We start from the raw sequence: 25906 nt of genomic DNA on the forward strand, positions 1-25906 counted from the left end.
CTTATGAACATCGGCTCAGATCATGGCCAGTACGATGGCCCAAGGTGATGACACAGCATATACAGAGCAGAGACATTGCTGTGCCACTGATGCTGCAAAATAAGTGAAAATGCCATGCACTGAAAAGTAGCCTGATCATAATCATCTGACCTACTTAACCAGTCTGAACCAGTCAGCCTCAACTGATCGCTTTCAAGTTAAAATTCTGTCTTTGTGATGATTAAACCGATTTTACTAAATCCTACCGAAGAACATTTAAAACATTTGACGAAAAGAAAGAGAATGCTATCGCTAAAGGTGAACCGGATGGACGAGATTATCTAAGCCACAGAAATATAGGTGGAGGAATATAGGAAGCTGCACCATCTACAGGTCCGTTCTGATTAGCAATTTATAAATGGGTGCTAATGCAAAAAGCCACCCTAGCGGTGAATAGAGGAATACTCTGTGAAAGGTTTCATGCCTTGTTATAGTTTGGCCTCCTGCTGACAGAAGCAGTTTCTTCTGTGTTATCCTTCTTCATCTGGGCTCAAAGGATTAACTCTTGAATCAATTCGGGAAGCACTTATATTATTCTCAGAGAAGATCTTTCCATCCCCTCGATTGATGGGGGAAGAAGCCGGCTTTACACTCCTATAGTTAATAATAATAATATTGATAAAAATAATCATGCCTTTATTTATACAGTGGTTTTCATACCATGGATTTAAAGTGCGTTCCAAGAACACAAAAGCTGCAAATGCAGTTAAAAATATAGTGGAAGGATACAAATAAAGACATTGCAAAGGGATAAAAGTGACAATAAATCTATGGTAAAATATGCAGTGCTAAAGACAATATTTTAAAATGAAACAATAAAAGATAACTGAGTGCAATGAATTCAAAACAAGTCTGAAGTAATGTGTCTCTGAAGGAGATTTAAGCTTCGCTAGCGTTGGTTTGTGTCTGATGACCTCAAGTAAACCGGTCCATAGTGCAAGAGCCCCTTCCCCGAAAGCTCAATCTCCTTTTGTTTTTAAATTTGCTGATGGGAGATTGATCAGACACTGGTCAGCTGATCTGAGCTGCTTCTGCGGCTTGTAGGGTACTACAAGTTTGACTGTGTAGTCAGGGGCTAAACCACATAGAGCTTTTAAAGTCATCATTAAAAATTTTAATTTATGTTCTATAACACCAGTGATATGACGTCTGACTCTCCAAAGATGCCCATGATGGTTTATAGTATTTTTAGTAAACTTACAGACTTGTGAGCGTGGTTTTAGACTAAAAAAAGGAAACATCAGCTTGGACATCTGTTTTTTTTTTTAATTTTATTTCCTCCTTGTTATGAATTTAAGTTTATTATCTAGTTTTGTAATAAACAGGAACCTTAAAGGCTGGTCTAGTGGAGGAGTTACAGAATAGTCTGGGAGGATCTGCATTAAAACAATGAGCCTTCACGCATTTCAGTTCTGAATTACAGGAAGTTTACCTGATTGTTTTCCTGGAGGGACTTATAAAATCAAAATGGGATTTGTGTAACCACACGAGCGCTCCTCTGGTATAACTGTCACTCATTCACCCCAGAAGTCTCTCCGGTGTTTTTATTTTTTTTACAAGCGTAAATTATCTTATCGGTTTCATTTACCAAGAGAGAGAGAATGTTTTGTTTGTTTGTTATTTCTCAGGATAGCAGTGCCGTTTTTTACGCGGAAATGATAAACAGTCAAACCATTCTCGCCCTCTCTCCCGGTACGCATTTATGATTTTTAAAAATACCACTGGAGAGACAGAGGCGATGATGATGAGCGAGTGACTGCATGGTTGCCGTCATTTCTCTGAAGACCACCCAGCGAACGAACGAAAGATTTCATTAATTTAAGTGCTGAGTGTGAATAGGTGAGTGTGGTAATAATATTAACCGATGCCTGTCGTGAATGGATAATCTCAGATATGCACACTTTCAATCATTTTAATCAGGTTAAATATATTGCCTTTGTCTAGCTTATTGCAAGAAATTTATATGAAATGGTTTATTAAATGGTTGGTTGGATATTTGAAAAATAATTCTGCATAACCACAATTAATATGAAGTATAATCCATGCCATGTATGAGGTTTATGTTGTGAGGAGTAGCTAGACAAGGAGTAGCATTTCTCTTTTTTTAAAAGGAATAGGTTCTTTTCTAATGATCAGCCCTCGAAAAATGATATTTTTTTCCTCTTCTGAAAAATGACAGAGTTGTCTTAGCAGTGTGGAAGTGGTGCATTAGTTCATGTGTCCCCTGCTTATCAGCGCTCAATCTACTGTGTATAATGCGCTCCAGAGAAGAGAGGAAAAATGTAAGACACCAGCTGAAATGAGAGTCTTTAATTGGACATTTGTGACTGCAGGGTTTGAGAAAGACTAATGGGGAGGGGGGAGGGGGGGATAGAGATACTTTCCTCGCTGTCTGTCTGTTAAGTTTCTAAATGTCTGCCATTCCTGAGCTCTGGTTGTGTTATCCCTCGGTTCTTCCCTTGAAGCCCGAGTGCCAAATTGCCCACAATGGGCACCGTTTGCGGTATGCCGGGCTTCGTAATCCTCATAATCCTATAAGAAGCTTTTGTTTAGTTTTTTTTTTGCTTGTGAGGTTCAGCAGTTTGTGGCCCACTGGGTGTAGCTTTCGGTGGGCCGGCCAGTCAAGTGCCCCACTGGAATGCTTCATCGTGCCCCCCCCGTTAGTCAAGGGTGAGACTGCCCACAGGATATTTTTGGTGGTTATTTATCAGTTTCCTTTCCATAATTATAGTTTTATTCTCTTTTTTTAATTCTTTTTCTCCCCAATTTGAAATTCCCGATTGTGTTTATCAGAGCTCATTGCTACGATCTCTAGTACTGATTTGGGAAAGCGAAGATAAGCATGTACGTGTCCTCTGAAGCTCCTGTGGGTGGCAGTGTAGTATAATGAGTAAGGAACTGGTCTTGTAACCTAAAGGTTAAAGGTTCGATTCCTGGGTAGGATACTGCTGTTGAGCAAGGTACTTAACCTGCATTGTGTCAGTATATATCCAGCTGTATAAATGGATGCAATGTAAATGCTATGTAAAAGTTGTGGAAGTCGTAATGAAGCACAGGTCAGCCACCGCTTCTGATCAGGCAGTCTTGCACAGAAGCCAGTCGTAGGACGGACGGAGGATAGACGCTTCACATGTAGTTTAACACGCAGCCATGCGTCATTGGTGGGCAGTGTGACTCTGTCATCACAGCCAACTGAAACCCTGCAGGCACGGTCCGGATTCGAGACCTGACCACGGCGCCCATTTTGCTCTATAACTGTGCCTTAACAGGATGAGCCGCACGGCACCCCCCCCCAATTGCATCAATCCTTCAGTCGCGCTTGTCCTCCGTCGCAGCTGTCCAGATCTGAGCGCCCGACCCTAAAAACGGAAAAATAATGATGTCAGGGCTTGAATATGACCGTGGAGACAGTGAAAATGTAACCCGCGGTACATTGCTAACGTGCTAACGCCGACTCTTTCTTCCCCGCAGCTAATGGCAACGACAGCACGAAGTTTAAAGGAGACCGATCTCCCTGTGGCCCCTCCCGCGTCCTGCACGTCCGCAAGATTCCCTTCGAGGTCTCCGAGGCCGAGGTCGTCTCTCTAGCGGTCCCCTTCGGCAAAGTCAGCAACCTGTTAATGCTCAAAGGGAAAAACCAAGTACGTCTCCCCTTCCGTTTTTTCGTAGACCCCGTGGGGTCTGATGCTGATCCTTAAATCTTAATGGTGGGTCTGAACATCGGGCCTGGCGAGGCAGGCAGAAAGCGCTGTGACTGTTTTACATCCACGTTTTGTTTTGTTCTGTTTCATTTCAACAAATGATTATTTTTTAAAAAGAAGGACAGCTAGGGTGTTTCTGACTTGTGCGTCCAGCTATGGTTCTTGTCTGAAGTGATGCCTATCGTCCAGGTCTTATGGGGAATAAAATACTTTAAAAATCATCACATGAACGACAACCAATAATGTAAAAGAATACAAAGTAAAGATGGTTGAATAAAGCTGATGATTGACCAAGTATTTGGTGTGCCTCATTTGGCTAAAATCAGCTTCACCGCTGATCTCTCCTGTGGTAAAATACTATGAAAATAAAATACCCGAATTGATTCTGAAAAAACTGCAGGTTATACACAGAACCTCGGAATGGGCTTCTTAGAAGAATCTCCAGGTAGAAGGGTCCACTGCATAAAGCAGCTGCTGTGCTCTAAACACAGTTTAATTTGTTTCGTACAGCACTTCTCAGGACTCAGCACCCAGGAACAGGGCTGTGTTACATAAATTAGATGTGTCTTGTGGCCTCTTGCATGTTCAGTTGCAGTATCATTATGAACTAGGTGAACCACTGAGCCTTACTGTAGATGTAAGGTAATGGAAATCTCTTTTATTTTGATTCCCATTTCTGTAAGAAACCCATTTTCTATTTTTCAGACACCTTTCGTTTGTTCATTTGCCAAGACGCAACACTGTGCTTTCAGACAAAACACTTCATTATCTTTCACCAAACCCAGTACACCCACCACTCCCATTGATCCTCTATCCGTGAATGCTTACTTCGCCAAATCGTTTAAAATGAACTCATTCATCACAGGCAACTGTTGTTGCTTTTAATTTCGACCCTCATGTTTCCCTCCATTTTGTGGGAAATAGTGCCGATTGAGTCGTGATGCTCAACGCGCAAGACGTCCGTTTAGTTCGCTGTACAAGGGACCGATACTGTGCTGAACACACATTTGTAGTCCGTCCCTTTGTTTGAAATGCATGGGAACACGGTGCTGGAGTGTGCGTTTGTTCCCTTCGGTAAGAGGCAAGATAAGATGGATGCAAGGGGCTCTTTCATATTTAAATTGAAGCGACACATTTAAACATGAAAGAAAGAGCGATGAATGATCCGATGCTTTGATACATACGTTTCCCTGCGCGGTATATAAAAGTTAGCCGAACTTCAAACGGGATTCAGCCTTTTCTCTCTCCTTGGTGTCTTTTTTATCACATTGCCATATTTGAAAACTAACTGACAAAAACCGTGCTTTTGAAAGCTTGCCGGAATAGCGTAAACAAGTCGCTTTGAGAGGTCACCATTCATTTACCCCAAGCAGAGTCAGAAGTAGATAACCAGTCCCATTCTTCCCAAAAATATCAGCTGTTTTTTTTCTTTTTTTGCTTTTTCCTGAAAAAGATTTGCAGTACAATCGTTCAAATTTAATAGAATTATCTGACACATCTGGGTTTGTACTGAATGGCATACTGTACGGTTGCATATATTAAATATTTTTGAAGGATTTCATTAAATGAGTCACTCCGTTGCTGTAAATAAAAAGCTTTGAATGTTTTGAACACGCATGTTACAGTACTGAAACTGGCGTTAGAAAGTACAGTGCACGCGTTTGACTGCTTTCCCGTCTGTCGTTCCGCTCAAGGCTTTTATCGAAATGGCTTCCGAGGAAGCGGCGATCACGATGGTCAACTACTACACCACCGCCACCCCCCACCTCCGCAATCAGCCCGTCTTCATCCAGTACTCCAACCACCGAGAGCTCAAGACCGATAATCTGCCCAACCAGGGGGTGAGTGAACTGCGCCTGTTTTTGGCGGGGAGGTCGCCGGGGAAACGGGCACCCGCGGCTCGCCGTTAACGAGGCTCCCGTGTGGTCTCCCCCTTCGTTGGCCGTGGGCTCGTCCCGCGAACCCCGGGCCGGGGCATCCGTCTTTGAAATGGAGGCTGTTGACCCGCCTGCTTTATGCCGGCACTCTAGTGCGCCCGGGACGAAGTGAAGATGATGGACGGGCGGGAAGTGTAGATCCGCTAAAGGTCTCGATCTGAGATAGCCTCCGCTTGTGGCTCGACCAATCATGTCTGCTCTTGCGGCCTCCTTCCTTGCTTGAAGCAGACCGGGAGAGTAACAGTAGATGGTCAACAGCTAAATGGTGGAGAAAGACCCTTCCTGCTGGATTTAGACTGGCAGCGACGTGTCAGTGGGCACGTTTGGGGCAATGTGACTAAAACTCCTGATTGCATCCATGGCCGAATGTTTTTTGTGGGAGGTAATTCAAAATTGAAATTTTATTGTTCGAAGATATTGAGATTTTATTGTTCAAAGACTTGATTGAACAATAAATTTGATCTTACTGTTCATTGTTCACTTGTAAAACCTCTGTGCATGTTTAATGAAAGCACCGGTGTACACTTGACAGCAGTACATCGCTCTAGCAGAGTGTCCGCGGCATGAACCGCGTGCATCGACTTCAGATAAACGTGCCGTAAGTAACGCAGAGAAATGTGTGCGTCTCGCAGAGAGCTCAGGCGGCGCTGCAGGCGGTGAACGCGATGCATTCTGGGAACATGACCCTGTCTGGGTCCGCGTCCGCCGGCGACGGCGGGCTGATGCCGGGGCAGAGCCCGGTGCTGCGCATCATCGTGGAGAACCTCTTCTACCCCGTCTCCCTGGAGGTGCTACACCAGGTCAGCCCCCGCCCGTTTCCCCCCCTTCTCAGGGTGCGATGACATTCCAGCCTACCGTCTCTGAACACCCAGCTAAACACGACGTTTACAGTGTTGAGCTCCGTTTTCTACTGGGAAACACTGCTGGCCGGGGGATCGTTCGCTCCCAGTAGTTGTTCCAAGAACGTTGCGCCTCATGCTAAGCTATGTATTTATCATCTTCCACAGATCTTCTCCAAGTTCGGGACGGTGCTGAAGATTATCACTTTTACCAAGAATAACCAGTTCCAGGCCTTGTTACAGTATGCTGATCCTATGAATGCTCACCATGCCAAAGTGGTACGTAAAGACTTTTTTTCTTGATTTTGTGGCGACTGATTAGGTCGGTAGTGTCAGAGGTTACATGTCCATAAGCGCTGTGAAAATATGACGTTGATATAAATCGGGCTCTAAAATAACCTTCCACCTTTGTTTGCGCTGCCTCGTGATTGGGTGGTGGTTTAGGTTTCTGGGGATAGCTGCGTTGGTTAGATGTCCTGGGAATCACCTTGCATTAATTTCACCGCCGGTCCCTCAGCTGGACTGTCAGGGCAAATCGCGGCCGCCCTCTTCTTTTCAGGTTTATTCCAGGTGACACCCGTGCCCTTCCGAGCCCCGCTAAAATACCAGCGGTGCGTTTTCCTTTGCGTCTTCCCCCGAGCGCGGCCGTCCAGTGAAGCGGCAGACGACGCTCTCGTTTTCGCCGCTCTCTGTGAACGCCGGCCCTCTCCGCACACCGCACGCGTCTCTGGCCCCCATAGTGATTAATTTGTCACTGCGGTGGATATCTAATGAGCGTCAATGGAACAAAAGAGGGAGTAATTGCTCCTTTGGTCCACGGGCGTCGTGCATTGTGCTCCTGCCATGTTGCATTGCTACCCCGCACAATGAAAATATTTGTAGCGTTGCAGTGGGGGTTGGGGGGAGGGGGGGGCATGTTGTTTGCGAGCACCTCTGGCTGAATCCTTTGGTACAGTGTGTGTGTTTGTGTGTGTGTGTGTGTGCCTGTGTGTTTGTGTGTGTGTGTGTTTATGTCTGTACTCAAAAGACAAAACAAATGCAAATTGCCCTCATTATTTTACAAAACACGGCAGTAGCCCATATCTAATTGACGAGGGGAAAAGAAACAATCTAAATCCCCGCCCCCCCCCCTTCTGAAAAGAGAAATGCGCCCCCGCAGTATCGCCCTTCAGCTCGGCGGGAGAAATATGGGTCCACGGCCCGGCCCCGTGCGCCGGTTGCCACGGTGAAAGGACCCGGCTGACAAATGTTTGTCATCAGGGTTTATTTAACAAACAGCCCCCTTAAGGGATGCCTTGTCAACCCCCACCACCCCCGCTCCTCCTGCGGCACCGTTCCACCTCTAATGGGCCCCTTGCCCTGTCACAATACATCAGGGGACAAATTCCATCAGCACGAGGAGAGCACTTTTTATGCTTCGCAGCGACGTAGCCGAGCCCATACGCCGTTATTATTCTGTACCATTTTGTCCGTCTGAACGCGGCGTTGTCGCGGTAATGAGTCGCGGACGGGAAGAAAAACCTTCGCTGCGGGATAATTGCATACTCCAGAGACGCTTAACGAAACGCTGACTTCCGTAATGGTGTCCGTCATTGCAGTCTAGTTTGTAAATAATGAAGCTATACGAGTATATTTTACTTTTAAATGAGAGGTCAGCTGTAAGGGGTTTTGATTATTCAGTGTTATTGAGTTCTAAAGTCTGAAATGATAAAGTAATTGTTTATTCAATGAAAGTGAATGACAATGAAAGTTGGTCATACCCCCACTGTTAAACAGAGGTCACCTGGGACTGTTGATACAGCAAATGTCCTACAGTGAACCAAGCAGGTGTCGGCTTTTTGTACCCATATCCATTATGTTATGTGCTACTTGTAATTGGCTTAACAGGGTTTGTACCCTCCCCCTTACTTCTAAAAATAATTGTTCTGCCTGTGTTCAGTAGCTGGATGGCAGGGTGACAAGGATATTGCTGTTTGTTGTGATCACAGCAGATTATGTGGTTCTGTCTGACATCTGTAATGTAGTAAACTGAATAAGGACCTTCTGTCATCTGTAATGTAACCGTAGTAGTTTTCCTTCTGTCCTTTGGCATACTGAAGTGATGAGAACAGCCAGCAAGTTTTGAATCCGAGCTTTAGTTGTCTAATTTAAGTGGATTGGGTTGGATTTAATCGCCAATCGATCTTTCGAAGCGTACTTGTGACACTGTCTCCCTGGCACTTTCTCGCCCAGACTTTGGACGGCCAAAACATCTACAACGCTTGCTGCACCCTGCGCGTGGAGTTCTCCAAACTGACCAGCCTGAACGTGAAGTACAACAACGACAAGAGCCGCGACTTCACGCGCCTGGACCTCCCCTCGGGCGACGGGCAGGCCACCCTGGACCCCGGCATGACCGCCGCCTTCGGTAAGGCATTCCGCCGCTCGGAATAAACCAGGGCCTCCTACTGGCTGAATAAACCAGGGCCTCCTACTGGCTGAATAAACCAGGGCCTCAAACTGGCTGAATAAACCAGGGCCTCATACTGGCTGAATAAACCAGGGCCCCATACTGGCTGAATAAACCAGGGCCTCATACTGGCTGAATAAACCAGGGCCTCATACTGGCTGAATAAACCAGGGCCTCATACTGGCTGAATGAACCAGGGCCTCCTACTGGCTGAATAAACCAGGGCCCCATACTGGCTGAATAAACCAGGGCCTCATACTGGCTGAATAAACCAGGGCCTCATACTGGCTGAATAAACCAGGGCCTCATACTGGCTGAATAAACCAGGGCCCCATACTGGCTGAATAAACCAGGGCCTCATACTGGCTGAATAAACCAGGGCCTCGTACTGGCTGAATAAACCAGGGCCTCGTACTGGCTGAATGAACCAGGGCCTTGTACTGGTTGTATCTTTTTAGTACAAGCGTTTCATTTCTATAGATAAACTGAACACTTTTTGAAATCGAAATCGTCTGCACTTTGAAAAATAGACGCCTTTTCTAGTAAAATATTTTCACCTGAAATTAGTTTTTTTTTTTTTTTCCTCCCCCGTATTTCTTAATAAATGTCAAGCCTGTGACAGGCAGCGCGGGGCTTCAGACGTCTTATTGTGCCATCTTATTTATCCTCCCGTCGACTGATGCTAATCCCGTCTGTGTTTTGGACGCGGTCGCTATCTGCTTCCAGCACACACGCGCGCAAACAAAAGGGAGAGAAAGGTCCTTATCGCGAATGGGGGGGGGGGGGGGAGTTCTGAATTGGCTGGACAACAGAGGCCTGTGAGAAATGTTGCATCCATCACAGGGGAGGGGAGGGGGGAGGGGGGGCGGGGGCGATATAGACGGAGGGCCCGGGCAAACAGCCGCTCATCTTGTTGTCCCAGGCCCCCCGTAAATCAGGTGGGCTGTTTGGGGGCGGGATCGCTGCAGATGGCGATAAGCTCCGCGGCGGCGGCGGAGAGGGGTGGCAGGCGAAGCTTTTGCGCAAACGACGCGAGGCCTCCTCCCCCCCCCCTCTCTCTCTCTCTCTTGCGTCGCCTCGTAAATCAACCGCTGATGAATTCACGCCGGGAGCCGGCCGCGGGCTCGCTGACAGATTTTCCGCGCGCGACGCTGAGATGGAGCCGGTTTGACCGGCGGAGAACGGGGCGGTAAAAAAAGACGTTCTCGTGCGGCGGTACCGACGCACTGCCCGGACTGGAAAGATCACTGCGCTGACGTTATAATAGGGGAGCCGTCCGAATGCGTGATCACACGACATTTGTTAGGTAAGAAAAGGGAGAAGGGGATTGGTTGACAGCGAGGTGGAGTGATTGATGTGTGGACTCGGCTGCTCTTTGGATGCAGCTCGTGTCTGACCGTGGCGCACGTATTGCTTGTGTCAGTCTAAATAATCATTCGTTTCATCTGTTGGCCTGTAAGCACATCAAAAATGCACCTGTAAAAACTGAAATAATAAAGCGATTGTTTTAGTCAATAAAAGTGAATGAAAGGTCAAATCCAAGGGATTTTGGTTATATAATGTTATTGGGTTCTAAAGAAAAAAACAAAGACTGACTGATACTTGGTCTATCAGTACATCAAAACACACCGCTAGTGTCTGAGAGTCTGAAATAACAAAGCAATTGTTTCGTCAGTGAAAGTGAACGACTGTCTGCAGTTTAAAGTTGGTCATACTCCCACAATGGAACCGAGATTGACTGGGACTGTGGAATGATACGCTTAGATCATGTATTCTGTCCACACTGCAAATGTCCAACAGTGAACCCAAGCAGGTGTCAGGATTTTGTACCCATGCTATGTCCATCCTGTGTATATTTAATTAATACCCAGGTTAATTACGTGTGACCACACGTGAGCTGACCATTTTGGTACCCTTTCTGTTACAAAAAAGACACTTGCTCTGCCTGTGTTGAACAGCATGGATGACTTGGGCTTATTTACCATGCAGAATGAGGATGATCTCTCTGGACTGGAGTAAACCACAGTAGATGTGCAGAAATGTGACTTCATGCAACCGAGGCATGACATCCTTTTCAACTGGCCACACAAAATGAGACCCGTAGTCTGTGCATTGCAGATTCACATTAGTTGAACGTGTAGCCCGGCCCTGGGTTCACGCGTGTGACGGCTCGCTGAGTCTCCACTCTGCGTAAATATCTGGTCGGTTTGCCGGTTTTTAATTGGGTGCCATTGTTCTTCCCAGGAGCCCCCGGCATCATCTCCTCCCCCTATCCCGGAGCTGCAGGCTTCGCTCCCGCCATTGGCTTCCCCCAACCTGCAGGTAGGGTGTGAGCCCTGTCATTGGACGAAGATTCATAACCCCACCTCCCCCTTTTCCCCCCCCCAGAGAGGACCCTAGGAGACTGCTGTCACAGTAATGAAATTAGCAGTTTATTCCGAATCCCACACGGGCAACCAAGTGTGTTGTCTGGGGGAAAATTTAGCAAATGTAGCAAAATGAGATTGGGTTTGACAACACGGCAGTACAAAAGGAAACCTGAAACTCCCCTGAAGTGCGTGTGTGTCATTCACATCTCAGCCGTCCGTGAACAAGTGTCTTTTGACATACACCTTTTGGGCAGCATTATTCTTGAAAGAGTTTTTGTTAGTGGGGTGTGTGCTCAAAAAGCTTGATATCCTTTTAAGGTGTCAGATTTCTTCTTACGTTGCAGTTGGATGAATCGGTTAAATGTTTTAAATTAGGTCACATATTTTTATATCTGATGCCTTGTAAAATTGCTTTAGTCTATAATATTAAAAAGTGAGTACATGCTATACAGTGTGGTAAATACAATGGTAAGCTCAATTTTTCAGAAATTTTGATCAAATAGAATTCATTATGCAGAAAATGAGAAATAGTCAAATTTTCCCTCTGGCTAATTATTGGAGTTATGCTTTAAATTATGATTAATTTCTGGTCCTAAACAACATTCCGTTATCATGTCATGCATAATTATGATGATAGCCCCTGCACTGGGCTACAACAGCATCAATCACTTACCTATTTATTCTGTCATGTTGCACGATATTATTTCAGAGCCAAATTACCAGTGGCAAGGTAGGGCTCAATATTATCAGCCTCCATTTCAATTTTAAATGGGGTCCACTTCAGGTAGCACGTAACACACGAGGAGCGAGTGAGTCTAGAAATTATGGGAACCAAGCCAGCTGTCAGCCAATCATTTTCAACGAGCAAAGTGCAATTGGTTTGAAAATGTGAATATTAACATCGCGCAGTTGTTGTGATTGGGTCTGAATTGCAGTGAACACTGCTGTTTATAATGTCTCATGCTGGCAATCCTCTTTAAATGATCTTATTCTTTTTCTTTAACCCCTTGCATTATCTTTGTATTTTTTCCCTCTTCATCGGTCGTGTCTTAACCTCTTCGTTTCCCCCTCCCCCCCCCTCCCCTCCCTGTCCTCCCTCAGGACTGCCCATGCAGTCCATGCCAGGCGCCCTCGGACCCTTGACCATCCCCACAGGAAGGATGGCCATCCACGGGATGGCACCGACCGCTCTGCACTCTGTGCTCCTAGTCTCCAACCTCAACCCAGATGCAAGTCCTGCACTATTTAAATTTACCCCTGTACTCTCCACACCTGTCCCATGCTTCCTAAATTTGACCCTGTACACCCCAAACATGTCCCACACTTCCTAGACGTACCTCTGCACACTTCCTAAACTTCCTAAACTTACCCCTGCACACTCCAAACGTCCCGCACTTTCTAGACTTACCCCTAAACACCCCAGACATGTCCAAGGCTACCTAGACTTACCCTGTGCACTCCAAACATGTCCCGCACTTCTAAACTTACCCCTACACACCCCAAACCTGCCCCCAGCTTTAGGCCTGCTACTGCGCTCCACAAACCCACCCATACTGTCTGGAAATGTACCCCTGCACAACCCAAACCTCCCGCCTCTGTTGTCTCCAGATGACTCACCACTTAAAGCGGGCATAGGGCTAGGCTCTAGGCTCCATCGTTTGTTACTTGCTTAACATTGTTTGTATACACTCAGTGGCCACTTCATTTGGTACACCTTCAATTGGTCCTTCAAACGGCAAATCGTAAAACTGAAACTAAAGTATATAAAGAATGCAGACATGGCAAAGAGGTTTATTTGTTTGACCGAAGAGAATGGGCAAGATAAGCGACTTTGACTGTGGTATGGGTTGGTGCCAGACATGGTGGTTGCAGCATCACAGATATAGCTGGGATTTTCACACGCCACAGTCTCTGGAGTTTATGAAGAATGGTGCGATAAACAAAAAGCATCCAGTGAGCAGCAGTTCTGTGCGTGAAAGAACTTGTTAATGAGGGAGGTCAAAAGAGGATAGTTTGACTTGTTCAAGCTCACAGAAAGGCCACAAATGTTCAAATAGCTGTTAACAACAGTTATATACAGAAGAGCATCTCTGAAGCGAGTGGGCTACAGCACACAGGAGACCATGCCGGGTTCCACTCCTGTCAGCTAAGAACAGGAAGATGAGGCTATATCTGGCACATGATCACCATAACTAGACAATTGATGATTGGAAGAATGTCGACTGGTGAATCTCGGTTTCTGCTGTGACGTTCGGGTGGTGGGACCCATCTGAATGTCACACATCCCTCCGGCCGTGTGTCTCCGATGCAGATTTGCGGTGGTGGTGTAATAGTGTGGGGAATGTTTTTTTGGCACACGAGGCCCCTTAATACCAGTTGAGGATCAACTGAATGCCGGACCATACCCACGCAGTCAATGCCATAAAGACTTAAGGCTGTTCTGGAGGCGAAAGGGAGCCCTACCTGGTCCAAGATAGATGTACCTAATGAAGTGGCCAGTGAGTGTAATTGTTCACTGGACCATTTATTCTAATTTTAAGAAGAGTGCTTAATTGTCAACAATTCATTTATTTTTTTGGTCATCCAGTTTGTCCCCTTTTTATAAATATTCTTGCATTTTCTTAATTTTATTTGGGCTTGGTATGTGACTGATATAGAACGAGGGATTTGAGAAAATCTCTGTTATTTCTATATAAAATATTACATATTATCATCCGCCCTCATCTTTTCCCGGAGTCGATGAAACTGTTGAATAAAAGATCCTATTTCTTCCCTCCCACAGAGTATATCACCCCACGGTCTCTTCATCCTGTTTGGTAAGATGAACTTGCTAAGATTCTTTTTTCTTTCTTCACAAGCATGAAAAATCTATTTTGAAATGGGTCAAGATAATTGTAGTCGGTGTTAACAAACAAACGAGGTGCGGACTGTTTGGAGATCGCAAATTCAAAATGTGCTGTTTGTGTAAATGTGGAAATGTTCGTATCCTCCTCGTAAAGGGCCGGTCTGTTATACTGCCATTGTCTGTGGGATCTCAGAGCTGTCACAGGCTGACTGTGAAGAGGGCGTTAATGTGAGAGATGTGTGCCTGGGGATGCAGAAGGGAGGGGGGGCGTTATTCGCCCACTCCCGCCCCCCCCCCCCCCCAGTCCATCCTGTGTGTATGTGGCTGATACCAGCTTTCTCTGCACGCTCAGATACTAAGCCAGGATCAAGACCAGGCCTTGAGGAATGAGGAAATGAATTATCATTTAGCCCTTTATTCCTCCTCCTTTCGTTCTCTGCCTCGCCCCCTCTTTCTCTCGTTCTCTTTTTCTTGCTCTTTCCCCTCTCGTTGTCACATTCTCTGCATCTCTCGCTCTTTATCCTCCATTACCTTTTCTCTCCGTCTCTGTTTTTCTGCAGGGGTCTATGGGGATGTTCACAGAGTAAAAATTCTGTTCAACAAGAAGGAAAACGCCTTAATACAGATGGCAGATGCAACACAGGCACAACTGGGTAAGGGTGCACTTTTCTTCAAATTTGAGAGGGAATAGTATGGGTTCAGGTCTGGTCCTCAATCACTGGCTATGTCCATTTTAAGCTTTCTTAGAAGCCCTGGGCTTCTGACCATTTGACAGCAGCCAGCCCCAAACCTGAGTTTGTGCTTTTTTTTGTTTTCCTCCCTTGGCTTGACCCACTCAGCGATGAGCCACCTCAACGGACAGAGGCTCCATGGCAAGGTGATAAGGGTGACCATCTCCAAGCACCAGACGGTGCAGCTCCCCAGGGAAGGGCAGGAGGACCAGGGCCTGACCAAGGACTTCAGCGGCAGCCCCCTGCATCGCTTCAAGAAGCCCGGCTCCAAGAACTTCCAGAACATCTTCCCCCCGTCCGCCACCCTGCACCTCTCCAACATCCCGTGAGTGTCCTCCGCGCCCTCCCTCCCCTCCAAGAGCCGTCGAATGAACGGCGGAGGCTTCAGCGTCTCAGAGTTTACTCCTGGCATCTTCACCGTTCCAAGGAGCTGTTGTGCGTGCGCTGAATGTACGTAAGAGCTGGTGTACTGTTGCTGCAGCAGCCTGATAGGACTCATGAAACATTGCTGTCTTAGCATGGCATCTTTAGTGCTTACTAAAAACAATTATACAATAAGCAAAACAAAGAACAGTGTGCAAATAACCCCCCCCCCCCCCCGTCTTTGGAAGCTCAACACTGTTAATCGACGCTCTAAACACCGTTAGCACCTTTCTGGGAATCGGTCAGGGGACCGCCCTGTTGCGTTGGCTTCGGTCAAAGCCAGCTTCCCCGTCCCTCCTTGCTTCGTAGTTGTTCCTGTGCAAAGCCCGGTTGCCTCTTTTCTCCACAGCCTCTGGCAATGTCCGCACTGTGCTTCTGCATCTCACCTTGCACCCTGGCCTGGGTCCTCCGGTAGACGGGCCCGTGACCGTGACACATGCCCCATGGCAGCCAGCCTCCACTGGACAGGTTTTTACAGCCCATCCATGCTGTTCAGCATCTGCCATCAACCCAGTGTCATTCGACTCCTCCATCAACCCCCCAGCCCATCCCCCCCGCCCCCCCCCTCGACCACCACCCCATGGCATGGCTAATTACATTAGGGAGAATCTGAGCACAGGGCGTTGGTAGCCCCCCAGATTAGCCATCACCAAATCCGTTGGGAAAACGTTCTGCGAGTCTGCCGTTTTCTCTGGTGGCTTTGAGCTCAGGGTGCTGAGCTCGGGCCTGGAGGCAGAGGTTTTCTCAGGTCGTGACCCAGGCCCCGCTACGCTCTGCCATGCCCCAAACATGGCGTCCCATCTCAGAACCGCCCCGCATCCCTGCCAGAACGCATCCCCCTGCTGCCGGGGAGGGATGCGGGCGACTTCTTGGCGGCGCAAGGATCCGAGCGGATTTCGTCGGGGTGACGATTGCGCGGCAGCCGCGGCGCCTTGCCAATCGATCCGTCGTTCCCCTCGCCAGTCCGCCCCTTTCCCCTCCCAGCCCTACCTGTGAACTAAGCTCCCGCTCGCATCTCCTCTTCCTCCTGCACTTGAACGTCAGACACAGTCCAGCCCTTCGCACTCTTCCTCGGGACGTGGTTCAAGCGCCAATTGCTTTGAGGAGTTGCGTCTAAGGCCTTTCCCTCACGCTTCTCACTGGTTTTAAGAGTTCTGGGAATTGAAGTTCCATTTTTTTGTTTACTACAAAATTTCTAAAGAATTCTGGGAAATTAGTTCTTCCCATCAGAACTGAAATAGGCAGGCCTCATTAGGAATATGTATGGTAAGTTTTCATAAGATAAAGGAAAACAAAGCATTTACGACAAGGACATATGACCTACAAAATGAATGAAATGCTTTTTTAAGGTTAATTGCGGTTCAAACTAAACTAACATTAAAGAGCAGTTGTGTTTGGGCTTTAATGTAGCTTTCAATGTACTATTTTAGTATAAAGAAATAAATATAGCCTGTTGGGTAAAGTCAAGAGAAAGGGGTCAGTATTTATCTGAGCTGTGATTGGTCCACGGTGCACAAACTTACCTAAAGGAAGTGTTCTCGCTACTATGTTTATAACAAAGCTGGTTTATTTAAAGAGCTGTTTAATGCATAAATGTGTGATTTGCTCGGTCTAATTTAACTTTCCGAGGGTAATTGCCACCCCACTGAGTACGTATAGGGATTAGCCCTTTTCTTGTACTGCGTAGCTTTTGCAGTGTTTGCTTGAATTTTGGGGAAATAAACAGACCCTCCTTAAAGCAAAGAGAGGAAAGTTATTGTAGAAGTGTTATTTATTGTGTTGTTTTTAAGTGTTTTAGTTAATTAATATTTCTTTTCCACCCTCTCGTTATTTCCACAGGCCTTCAATCACTGATGACATTCTAAAGGACTTATTTTCTGGCACTGGGTACACAGTTAAAGCCTTCAAATTTTTCCAGTAAGTCACCTGCTCCTTCTGACCTTAAGGTTTATGTGCATCTTCCAATGCAATTACAATTTGTATAATTGCCATTAATTATGTAATTGGTTTCCAGTAATATCAGTGCCGATAGTAATCCAGTGGCAGCTGTATTGTATAAATTCAAGACGCAGGGGTGTAGATCAGATGTAAAATCTCGATCAGATGTAGTGTGTTCTTACAGCCACTAGGTGGATGTACTGAACAAAGAACAAAACCATCTGACTTTCAGAAGACATCTGAAAGTTCAGAAGCTTCTTAATTTTCCATCTGCTTTCTGTGAGGCATTTCATTTAAGAACATATGGGTGATTAAAATTGGTCTGCATTTTCACCTTATTGTCCAGGTAATTGCCAATTTGGTGTTTTCACTAGTTTTGCTCATTGGTTTTCAGACAACCAGTGAAATTGTGCATGAAAATGATATTTGTGTGCATTAATGCAGCACTATCAGGTACATGTACTGGGGCAGTGCAGAATAGAACATTGTAATAAGAAAATATGAAATGAATTCAGAATAATTTGTACATACATACATACTGTGACCATGCTGTGACCATGCTGATGTAAAAGCAGTCATTACAGGCATTTAGCAGACTCTCTTATCCAGAGCGACGTACATTGTATCCAATTATACAGCTGGATATATACTGGAGAAATGCAGGTTAAGTACCTTGCTCAAGGGTACAACGACAGTGTCCTACCGGGGAATCAAACCTGCGACCTTTAGGTTACAAGACCAACTCCTTAGCCATTATACTGCACTGCCACCCAAGCCAAGCCCTGCCCCTTAAACACTCATAATTCATAATCCTACTGATGTTCACAGTGTGTTTGTCGTTCGGTTAATTTCCTTTCCTTTCGCAGGAAAGATCGCAAGATGGCACTGATACAGCTGGGCTCTGTGGAGGAAGCCATTCAGGCTCTGATCGACCTCCACAACCACGACCTGGGAGAGAACCACCACCTGCGAGTGTCCTTCTCCAAGTCCACCATCTAGCAGCCACTCCTCACACCTGCAGACTCCACCCCCCCCACCCCCCCCACCCCCATCCATTCAATTTACCCTTTTCTATTACGATCAAGAGAGACTACACTAGGAATTTTACTATGGATAATCGCAAACTGGATTAGTTAGAATAAGAGATTGATTTAAATAAAAGACTACTGTAATGCCTTCAGACAGAGACTGAGGTTTTTGTAAAGACCATTCCCCCGATGCACAAGGGAGGATGTTGACACGCTCCGGCGATTCGACTCATTGACGCGTTCCTGACGGAGCGCTTCTGACGGTGAGCAATTTGGACTCGCGGAATTCCTCCGGAAACTCCCCGTGGTCCGGTGCGCATCCGAACCCCGGCTTTGGCTCCGGACGAGCGGCTGGGAATGCCTGCTGAGGTCCGGGCGAGGTGCACGGCACGGCCTCCGAACGTCTGGGAGCGGTTCACAGGAAGTAAGCAAATGCTGCATCTGCAAAAACCAGCCATTTTGGTTCTGAAGAAGCGTGCGTGCGTGCGCAAAAATGGGACTCCAGGAGCCGCAAGGCCTCGTTACAACTGAACCGAATCGGGTGAACCCTTCCTCCCGCCCCATATCCGCTTCATGTGCTCCAAGTGCCGCACGCAACCCGTCTCACTTGCCCGGAAAAGGGAATTGTGGGTCGAGTGGGGTGCGCTGCCCAGGGAGGGGTTTTGTCACTTGAGTTGGCGGGAGCGTATCACGGCGTTGCGCAAGGGAAAACCCTGTAGCCACGGCCCTGACCAATGGGCCGTCTCCTTACTGTTCTGCCCTGACCAATGGGCCGTCTCCTTATTGTTCTGCCCTGACCAATGGGCCGTCTCCTTTTTGTTTCGTGTAGCAGAAAGTCTGAGTGATGACGACCTGGTTTCGGGTCTCGATGAAAATGTGGTTTTGTTACCGTACAACATACAATTTGCACCAGACAAAACCAGCCTTCACTTTTTCACATTTTTATTTAAAAAAAGAAAAAAAAACATTCTGTGAAGGGGAGACTGTTCAAGACCTTCACACGAAAGCAAATTATTTGCATGGGGTTGATGGAGTGTAGCTGACTCGCTACATGTAGCTGCCCCCCCTTTGGATAAGCCCCCTCTCCCAGCTCAAACGCACCAGGTCTGCGCATTTTCCTTTCGTCACGATCAGATCAGATCCGCACCGGACAGCAGATGGCGCTGTATGTCGAGCGCGGGGTTGTCCTGCGTGACAAAGCGAGTGGTGAACTGGCTGGAATTCCCCTGTCCCTGGAGCTGGTCTATAGAGAGCCCGGCTTTTGCCCCCTCCCCCCGGAGTGGAGTCATGAATGTGAAAAATATGTGCTCCCCCCCAAACAAAAAAAGTTTTATGGATGGAAAGGTTTTTTTTTTTTTTTTTTTTTTTTTTCCCACCTCCACCCTTGTATTTGATTAATTTACCAAGTGAGTCTCCTGCATGCCTTTTTTTGTTGCTGTTTTTTTTCTTTCCTTTCCTTTCAGCCCCTTCTCCCTCTTCAGCTCCGCACTCCTCGCCGCTCTCTCGTTTCTTGCGTTGTTCCAGTCGCTCAGGTCCGGTGGCTTGTGAAGTCCGGAGCACGACGCCCCCGGCCTCCTCTCCCCCGCCTTACCCCTCGCCACAGACGACACGGTGCACCTCTGATCAAACCAAAAAAAAAAAAAAACGGTAAAAATCTAACGCGCACCTAACTGCTGAGGAGTGAGGGGCAGGCGGAGCTGAAACCGACAGGAGGCGTGGCCCGTGCCACTCACGCCGGCAGGGGGGGGTCAGGTGCAGCGGACGACCGAATGATGCCTCCCTCCTCCAAGCAGAAGGCTGTGCCGGGTTGCCAGGTTTCGCCTTAACATTCCAAGGAGATGGGGGAGCGTGGGCCTGCTAAGTAGCATAAAACAGGGCGGGCGTTCCGAAGCTCAGTTAACCTTTTTTTCCAGTTTGATTCCCGGAGGAGAAAAAAAAGAAAAGAAAAAGATTTTTACAACAGCAAGGCGAGGGGCGACGTTTCTTCTGAACTAACTTCACCTGAAGCGATACAACGGCAGACACTTGTTGAATGAAATCAAAAAAAAAAAATTTTGTTTGTTTTGAAAGTTTACAGTCTTAAATAAAACAAAACTATTCAGGTCTATATATCTTAAGGATTGTCAAGATTTTTTGAGAAAAAAAAGAAAGTTACTTATTTTTGGTAATTTGTTCTTTTTTATGGATGAGAAAAAAAACCTGAAACCTCATGGGTTTTTGTACCACTATAATTATTCAAGAAATCATGGAGAGAGAAAAAAAATCATATTTACTGTGTATTTACTTAATTTCTTATTACGTGCCTTATTATGTGCTCATAATCAAATAGGTTTTAGAAATTTTACCTAAGATATCTTATGTACTATTTTGTGGGGTTGGTGAGAGGGTTGATTTATTTTATCTTCTTTTGTCTCGTAGGAGTTATTTTTAGACGTGTATTTTTTGTGGGGTCTCGATGCTATATGGTCTTAATTGGAAGTGTAAGTTCATATTTGGTGCTTTGAGTGCACAGTTTAGAAAAACTAATAGTAAGCTAAAATGTACCGTGTGTGCTGTGGGCTTCTGCACCCCCGTGTTAAACCGGAGGGGAGACGGAGAGATCCTTTTTCCTTAACAACCGGGGCTCGTTGTCTTCAGCCGGCATGAATGTTGAAAACTGAAGGACTGCCTTATTGTACCGAGCGGCACGCGACGCTCAGTTTCGCCCTGTCGAAACGACGGTAGCTTAAGCATCTGACGGAGAATGCGGTGAACTCGTATTGATGTGCAGCATGACAAATTGATTTATTTTATTTTATTTTATTTTGGGTGTGAAACCAGTTGCAGCCCTGTGCCTAAAGCGGTCTGCATTTGGCACAGTTAAGCTCCTTGACACACGCACTCCACCACTCGAAGCTTTTCATTCAGAGACGAAGTGACTGAGATATTCAAGGTGCATACCGGTCTGACGTACAGATTTTAAGCATCGTTATTTGCAGAAACTAACCAGAAGAAAGCTTATGGACTCACGATGTGCTGCATTTATGTGGTGCTTTCTATTCTTTATCATCACCGAATTAATATAAAAGTAGCATTAAAAAATGTGTTTCAGGCCACTGTACCTCAGATAGGCCTCTGTCTTTTGAAGTGACTGATTAGATTTTTTCAAATGATCCCTTTTCATCCATTGTTTTTTTTTGTGATTTTAAATGACGTTCTTTTGGAACTATGCAACAAAAAAAGATATGTTTACACACAGTCCCTTTTATCCATTATTCACAGTGTGAACAGATGCATATTGCTTTATAAGCACTTATATAATACATGCCTCTGTCTAACTTCACTGGATGGCTATGGAGTACTTCTTTTTTCCAGCTTATTTATTCAATTCGTAATTCAAACGTACACGTTGTGTGAATTTTTCTTCATCTGAACCCCCCAAAAGTCCACCCTTTTCCATCGAACTGCTCAGCCCATTCTAATTTGTTGAAGTGTTTTTATAGCTACAATGTATTCGCATCAGGGACCGTTGAACTGGAGTCGGCACGTGCTGTGGGAAACCGTGGGAAGCTGTTTGGCTAATGGTTTGAGCAGCCAGTGCTAAAAGATGCTTCTTTGCTTAAAATTATGATATTTTCAGCACAAGGCCCAGTGACTCATCGATGCTAAGTACTGAGACCCGTAAATTAACAAGTACAAAACAGCGAAGCAAATATATTATTGGTCATTTAAAATAAAAATGGATCATTCAAAGAACTAATTACTTCTTTATTCAGCAAGCTACTGTGCAATGTAAAGAGTAGTACAATGTAAAGAGCTCATTTCAAAGGACCTACTACTGCAGGTAGGCTACTAACAGTATCATCATTTAGAGTAGGCCTACTAACAAGGTCATTTCATAATTTTGATTAAATGATTAAAAATATGATTGTATTTTCAATCACTGCTTACCCCGATTATGGTTCCCCAAACGGTTGTGGTTTTTTAAAATGCATTTGGTGGAATAGAGTAGCAGTGGAATACAAACCTTCCCTGCCTACTTAAAGGATTCTTTCCCCGCAGTTTCAGCTCAAAAAGAGCGAAAAACTTACGGCAAGCATCTCCTCTGAGACATTAGCAGTGCATCTGCTGAGCACTGCGTCACGACTGATACGGTTGTCTGTTCAATCGGCCCTGCTCTGTCTGACACCATCACAGAAACTGGGCTGAAATCCTTCATGAGAATGTATTCAGAACTCACGGCTGTTACTGACCAAAGGCATCCAGACTGTTCAGATATTCTGTATGTGCTGCTAAAATCCGAAAAGGGTTTGACAAAACCACCCCATAGGCAATTTCTCCTTACCTTCCCGAGAGGCCCACAGCACGCACTCCTATATTTTCGGGTATGCCCCTGTTTTTGCTGTTTTGGGTGAAGCTGTCTGAGATCTCCCATCTGTGTGCTTTTTTGGGGTTGTAGTCTTATTTACTGTATCTGATATTTTATTCATTATAGGTTTTTTTTTTTTTTGGTCTGTAGTGTGAAGGTTTTTTTTTTTTTTTTTTACATCTTTCTTCTGTTTCATTTTGAGAGGGTATGAAACTGGTTAAGGTTTGTCGTCTGTCATTCTGCTTTCCCGCACGTGAGTTTTGAGTCTGCGTTATGTTATGGTGTTTGAAGAGAGCCCAGCCTTGATCACAGCCCCATTCCTCTGGTGAATCCTGAAAAACCATGATTTATTTATGCAGAAATATAAGGAAGATGGTGGGATGGTGGGTCTCATTGATGAAGCACCTATATATTGGCTCTACTGTTCAGTTACTTGCTTTCACTTTGCTAGCGTTTCTTTTTATAAGGAGAAAAGCCAGACTCCTAACCTGTGTCACTGAAGCTGTACACTTAATATCTTCAAATTCCTCTGGACTTTCATATACAAGACTTTTTGTTTCATTTTGTTTTGCCTTGGCTCTCACTCTCTCCACCAATTGTTACTAGTCATGCGTGGACTTAACGGTTCTAGCGCGATTTAACACATTCTGATTTGAAATTTGTTTACTTACGCAGTAGACTAGAACACACAACGATTCATGTTTTATTTCGAGTTTTATACTGAAAAGTCACAAATAATACAGGACCAAAGTTTATGTGCCTTCCATAAATCACGTAAGGAAATTATGTCCACCTTGTTATCAAGTCAGTAGAAATTGATGGTGCGTTTGAAAGTAGTTCTGTTGACATCGTCAGACACATCAAGTCAAAAGTGACAAAAGTCATTCGTTATTCCAGTTTCCGGTAATGTCCGACGCTTTCGTGTCTGCTTCCCTTGATAAAAACGAGCGAAATAAGCCATAAATTTCCCTGTTAATACTGTAATAATGTCCGCAAAGATCATAGCGCGCACACTTTTCTATTATAATTTAACTTTCTTTTGAACAAACTTTTCAGCTTTGCGAGATGCAGAACTGCCACATCCTTTTGTTCACAAAATGCCTACTTTTGTATGCTGTGCTTTAGTAGTATGAAATGGGCATGTACTGTATGGTGTTTCCCAACAGAAAGGAACCACTCAAATTACAACTCTAGTTTGAGTTTATGAAAATCTTACGTAAATAACGACGTTTTAACTGCACATTGTTTAAATAAGCATTATGAAGGTAGGTTTTTTTTTCAGATCAAGTCGCATAATATAATTAAAAGATAGCTTTATTTGAAGTTGTTCAGGAAAAAGTATGTTAAAGAAATACACACAAACCAAAGGAACATTTCACAAATTGGAATAATAGTTTGTAACATTTTAAATGAGCTGTATATTAAATCTAAGTCACTTTTCAGTTAAGAAAACTTGCGTAGAGCTTCAGATTTTCCCATTTTTAATGGTGTGAAACGGATAATTTCTCATGCTTTTTCCTTACCATCACTAGGTTGTACAGGAGACGCTGAAAATTTTTGATTTTCATTAAAGGGAGAATCAGAGTGCGGCAGCAGAGGTTCAGAGCACTCAGTGTCTTAACTGATAACACATTTTTCCACATTATTCCACTTTGGCACGCCTCTAAGCACCCAATTTATTGGTCTGTTTGAATGTCCCACCAACAGGAAATTCAAATGCTGTAAATATGTACCACGCCCCCCACCCCCACCCTTTTTTTTTTCTTTTCTTTTTTTTTTAAGCCTGGCCAAAAAGGGTTTTGGGAACAAAATAACTGGTTTTTATATTTGAACCAATGAACAGAAAAACACAATTTGTCTTGTGTATTTTGATAACCCAGTACCAGCTTTCATTTGTAAAGCAGTTTCTGTGACATTGCGGGAGAGGGGGGGAGAGAAACAAGTGGTTTCCATTTATGTTGAGTTTGTAATAAAATGCAAATAGAAGATGAACTATTAAAGAAACATATTTTCTAATTTTGCAGTGCATGGTTGAGTGAAGTTTCTGTATTTTGTAGAAACCATTTCTTTTGTTTTGTATTGCCTATTATTATTATTATTATTATTATTATTATTAGCCAGATTCTCTGCTTACTTTTTCCTAACCAACTTTAATTGTAGCATGCCTTGAATAAATGTCATGACATCTGTACTTCCCTCAGTCCTCTTGTGTCCTTGTCTTTTTACCTTGGGCTTCGTGGCGTGCTGTAAACTCAATCTCTGTGTGCTCCTTCCTCTCCGCCTTTCTTCTCGTTAACCTCTCCGCAGCGTGAGACTCACCACCACCTCCTCCTCGCGCAGACGCTCTGTGCTCCTTTCCGCTCCGCTCCTCTCCTCTCCTCTCCTCTTCCTGTGACGCTCCCCTCCTTCTCTGCAAGGCAGTGGTTAGGGATGTGCGGTCTGTATGTAAAAACAGGATTTTACAACACTGATGCTCACCCCCTGTCCTGGTAGTGAGGGTGTGTGTTCAGGTTTGTGCAGTGGGCTAGGCTGATGGGGTGTTGCCATAACGTCAGTCACCATTAGTTGCTAGTAACTTTTTAATGTCCGCAAGGAAATATCAGGTACTGATACTGAATTATTTGACCAATACAGTTTTGAAGGAAGTCCACTACTTGACAGCTTTGTCTCATCTTCTCGCTGGTTGGCCCAAGCAGTAACTGCTGTACTTTACCTCCCAACAAAAAGGGAATTCCTTGGTTTAGTTTCGTATGCATTGTTGCATCCACCTGGGTGAAGTCCATATCCATGGTGTAAAACGTGTACTCGTCAGACCAGTAGAACAAGTTTGCAATTATTTCATTGGAACAAAGTGAGGGCTAACATAACGCACAAGGTCTGGAAATAACAGGTTACGCATGTTATGGATGCAGGACACTTAGTTCTCTTTGTGATAATGGTATCTGTATCATTTCCCATCAATGGATGCATATGTGTGGGATGCACAATGGTAACACTCCCCTGTTCTCATTTACTGAAAGGCTTACTCATACCCCTTTAGCCAGGGAGCTCTCTTCCAGTGAAAATTGAGTGTAATCCCATGACAACGTAGCCTATATTCTGCCTTGCTTGGTAGACGCACTCTTTGGAATCTGGATAGCTTAGTTTAAATGCAAAATTGGCTTTAAAATGATGAAAGAGATAACCTGGGTTGCCAAAGCTCATCATCAGGGCTGTAAAAAGCACACAAGGAAATATATATATATATATATATTTTTTT

General features: G+C 45.1%; 1 protein-coding gene across 5 annotated transcripts in view; it reads left to right on the plus strand.

The window, feature by feature from the left end:
* ptbp3 (polypyrimidine tract binding protein 3) overlaps window positions 1–24663 on the plus strand; it is a 70628-nt gene extending 45965 nt beyond the window's left edge. For 4 of the 5 annotated variants that reach the window (XM_064309620.1, XM_064309622.1, XM_064309621.1 and 1 more), the window contains 12 exons: window positions 3511–3680; window positions 5435–5581; window positions 6310–6477; window positions 6685–6795; window positions 8749–8923; window positions 11210–11287; window positions 12436–12563; window positions 14117–14150; window positions 14740–14832; window positions 15019–15235; window positions 17173–17250; window positions 18138–24663. In XM_064309620.1, coding sequence (XP_064165690.1) covers window positions 3511–3680; window positions 5435–5581; window positions 6310–6477; window positions 6685–6795; window positions 8749–8923; window positions 11210–11287; window positions 12436–12563; window positions 14117–14150; window positions 14740–14832; window positions 15019–15235; window positions 17173–17250; window positions 18138–18270 — 1532 coding nt within the window. In that variant the 3' untranslated portion in view covers window positions 18271–24663. Of the gene's footprint in view, window positions 1–3510; window positions 3681–5434; window positions 5582–6309; window positions 6478–6684; window positions 6796–8748; window positions 8924–11209; window positions 11288–12435; window positions 12564–14116; window positions 14151–14739; window positions 14833–15018; window positions 15236–17172; window positions 17255–18137 lie in introns of those variants that run through there. The other variant, XM_064309623.1, reaches the window with a different exon arrangement.
* Window positions 24664–25906: the final 1243 nt, after the last annotated feature.

The sequence above is a fragment of the Anguilla rostrata genome, chromosome 14, assembly GCF_018555375.3.
Source record: "Anguilla rostrata isolate EN2019 chromosome 14, ASM1855537v3, whole genome shotgun sequence".
Lineage (NCBI taxonomy): Eukaryota > Metazoa > Chordata > Actinopteri > Anguilliformes > Anguillidae > Anguilla > Anguilla rostrata.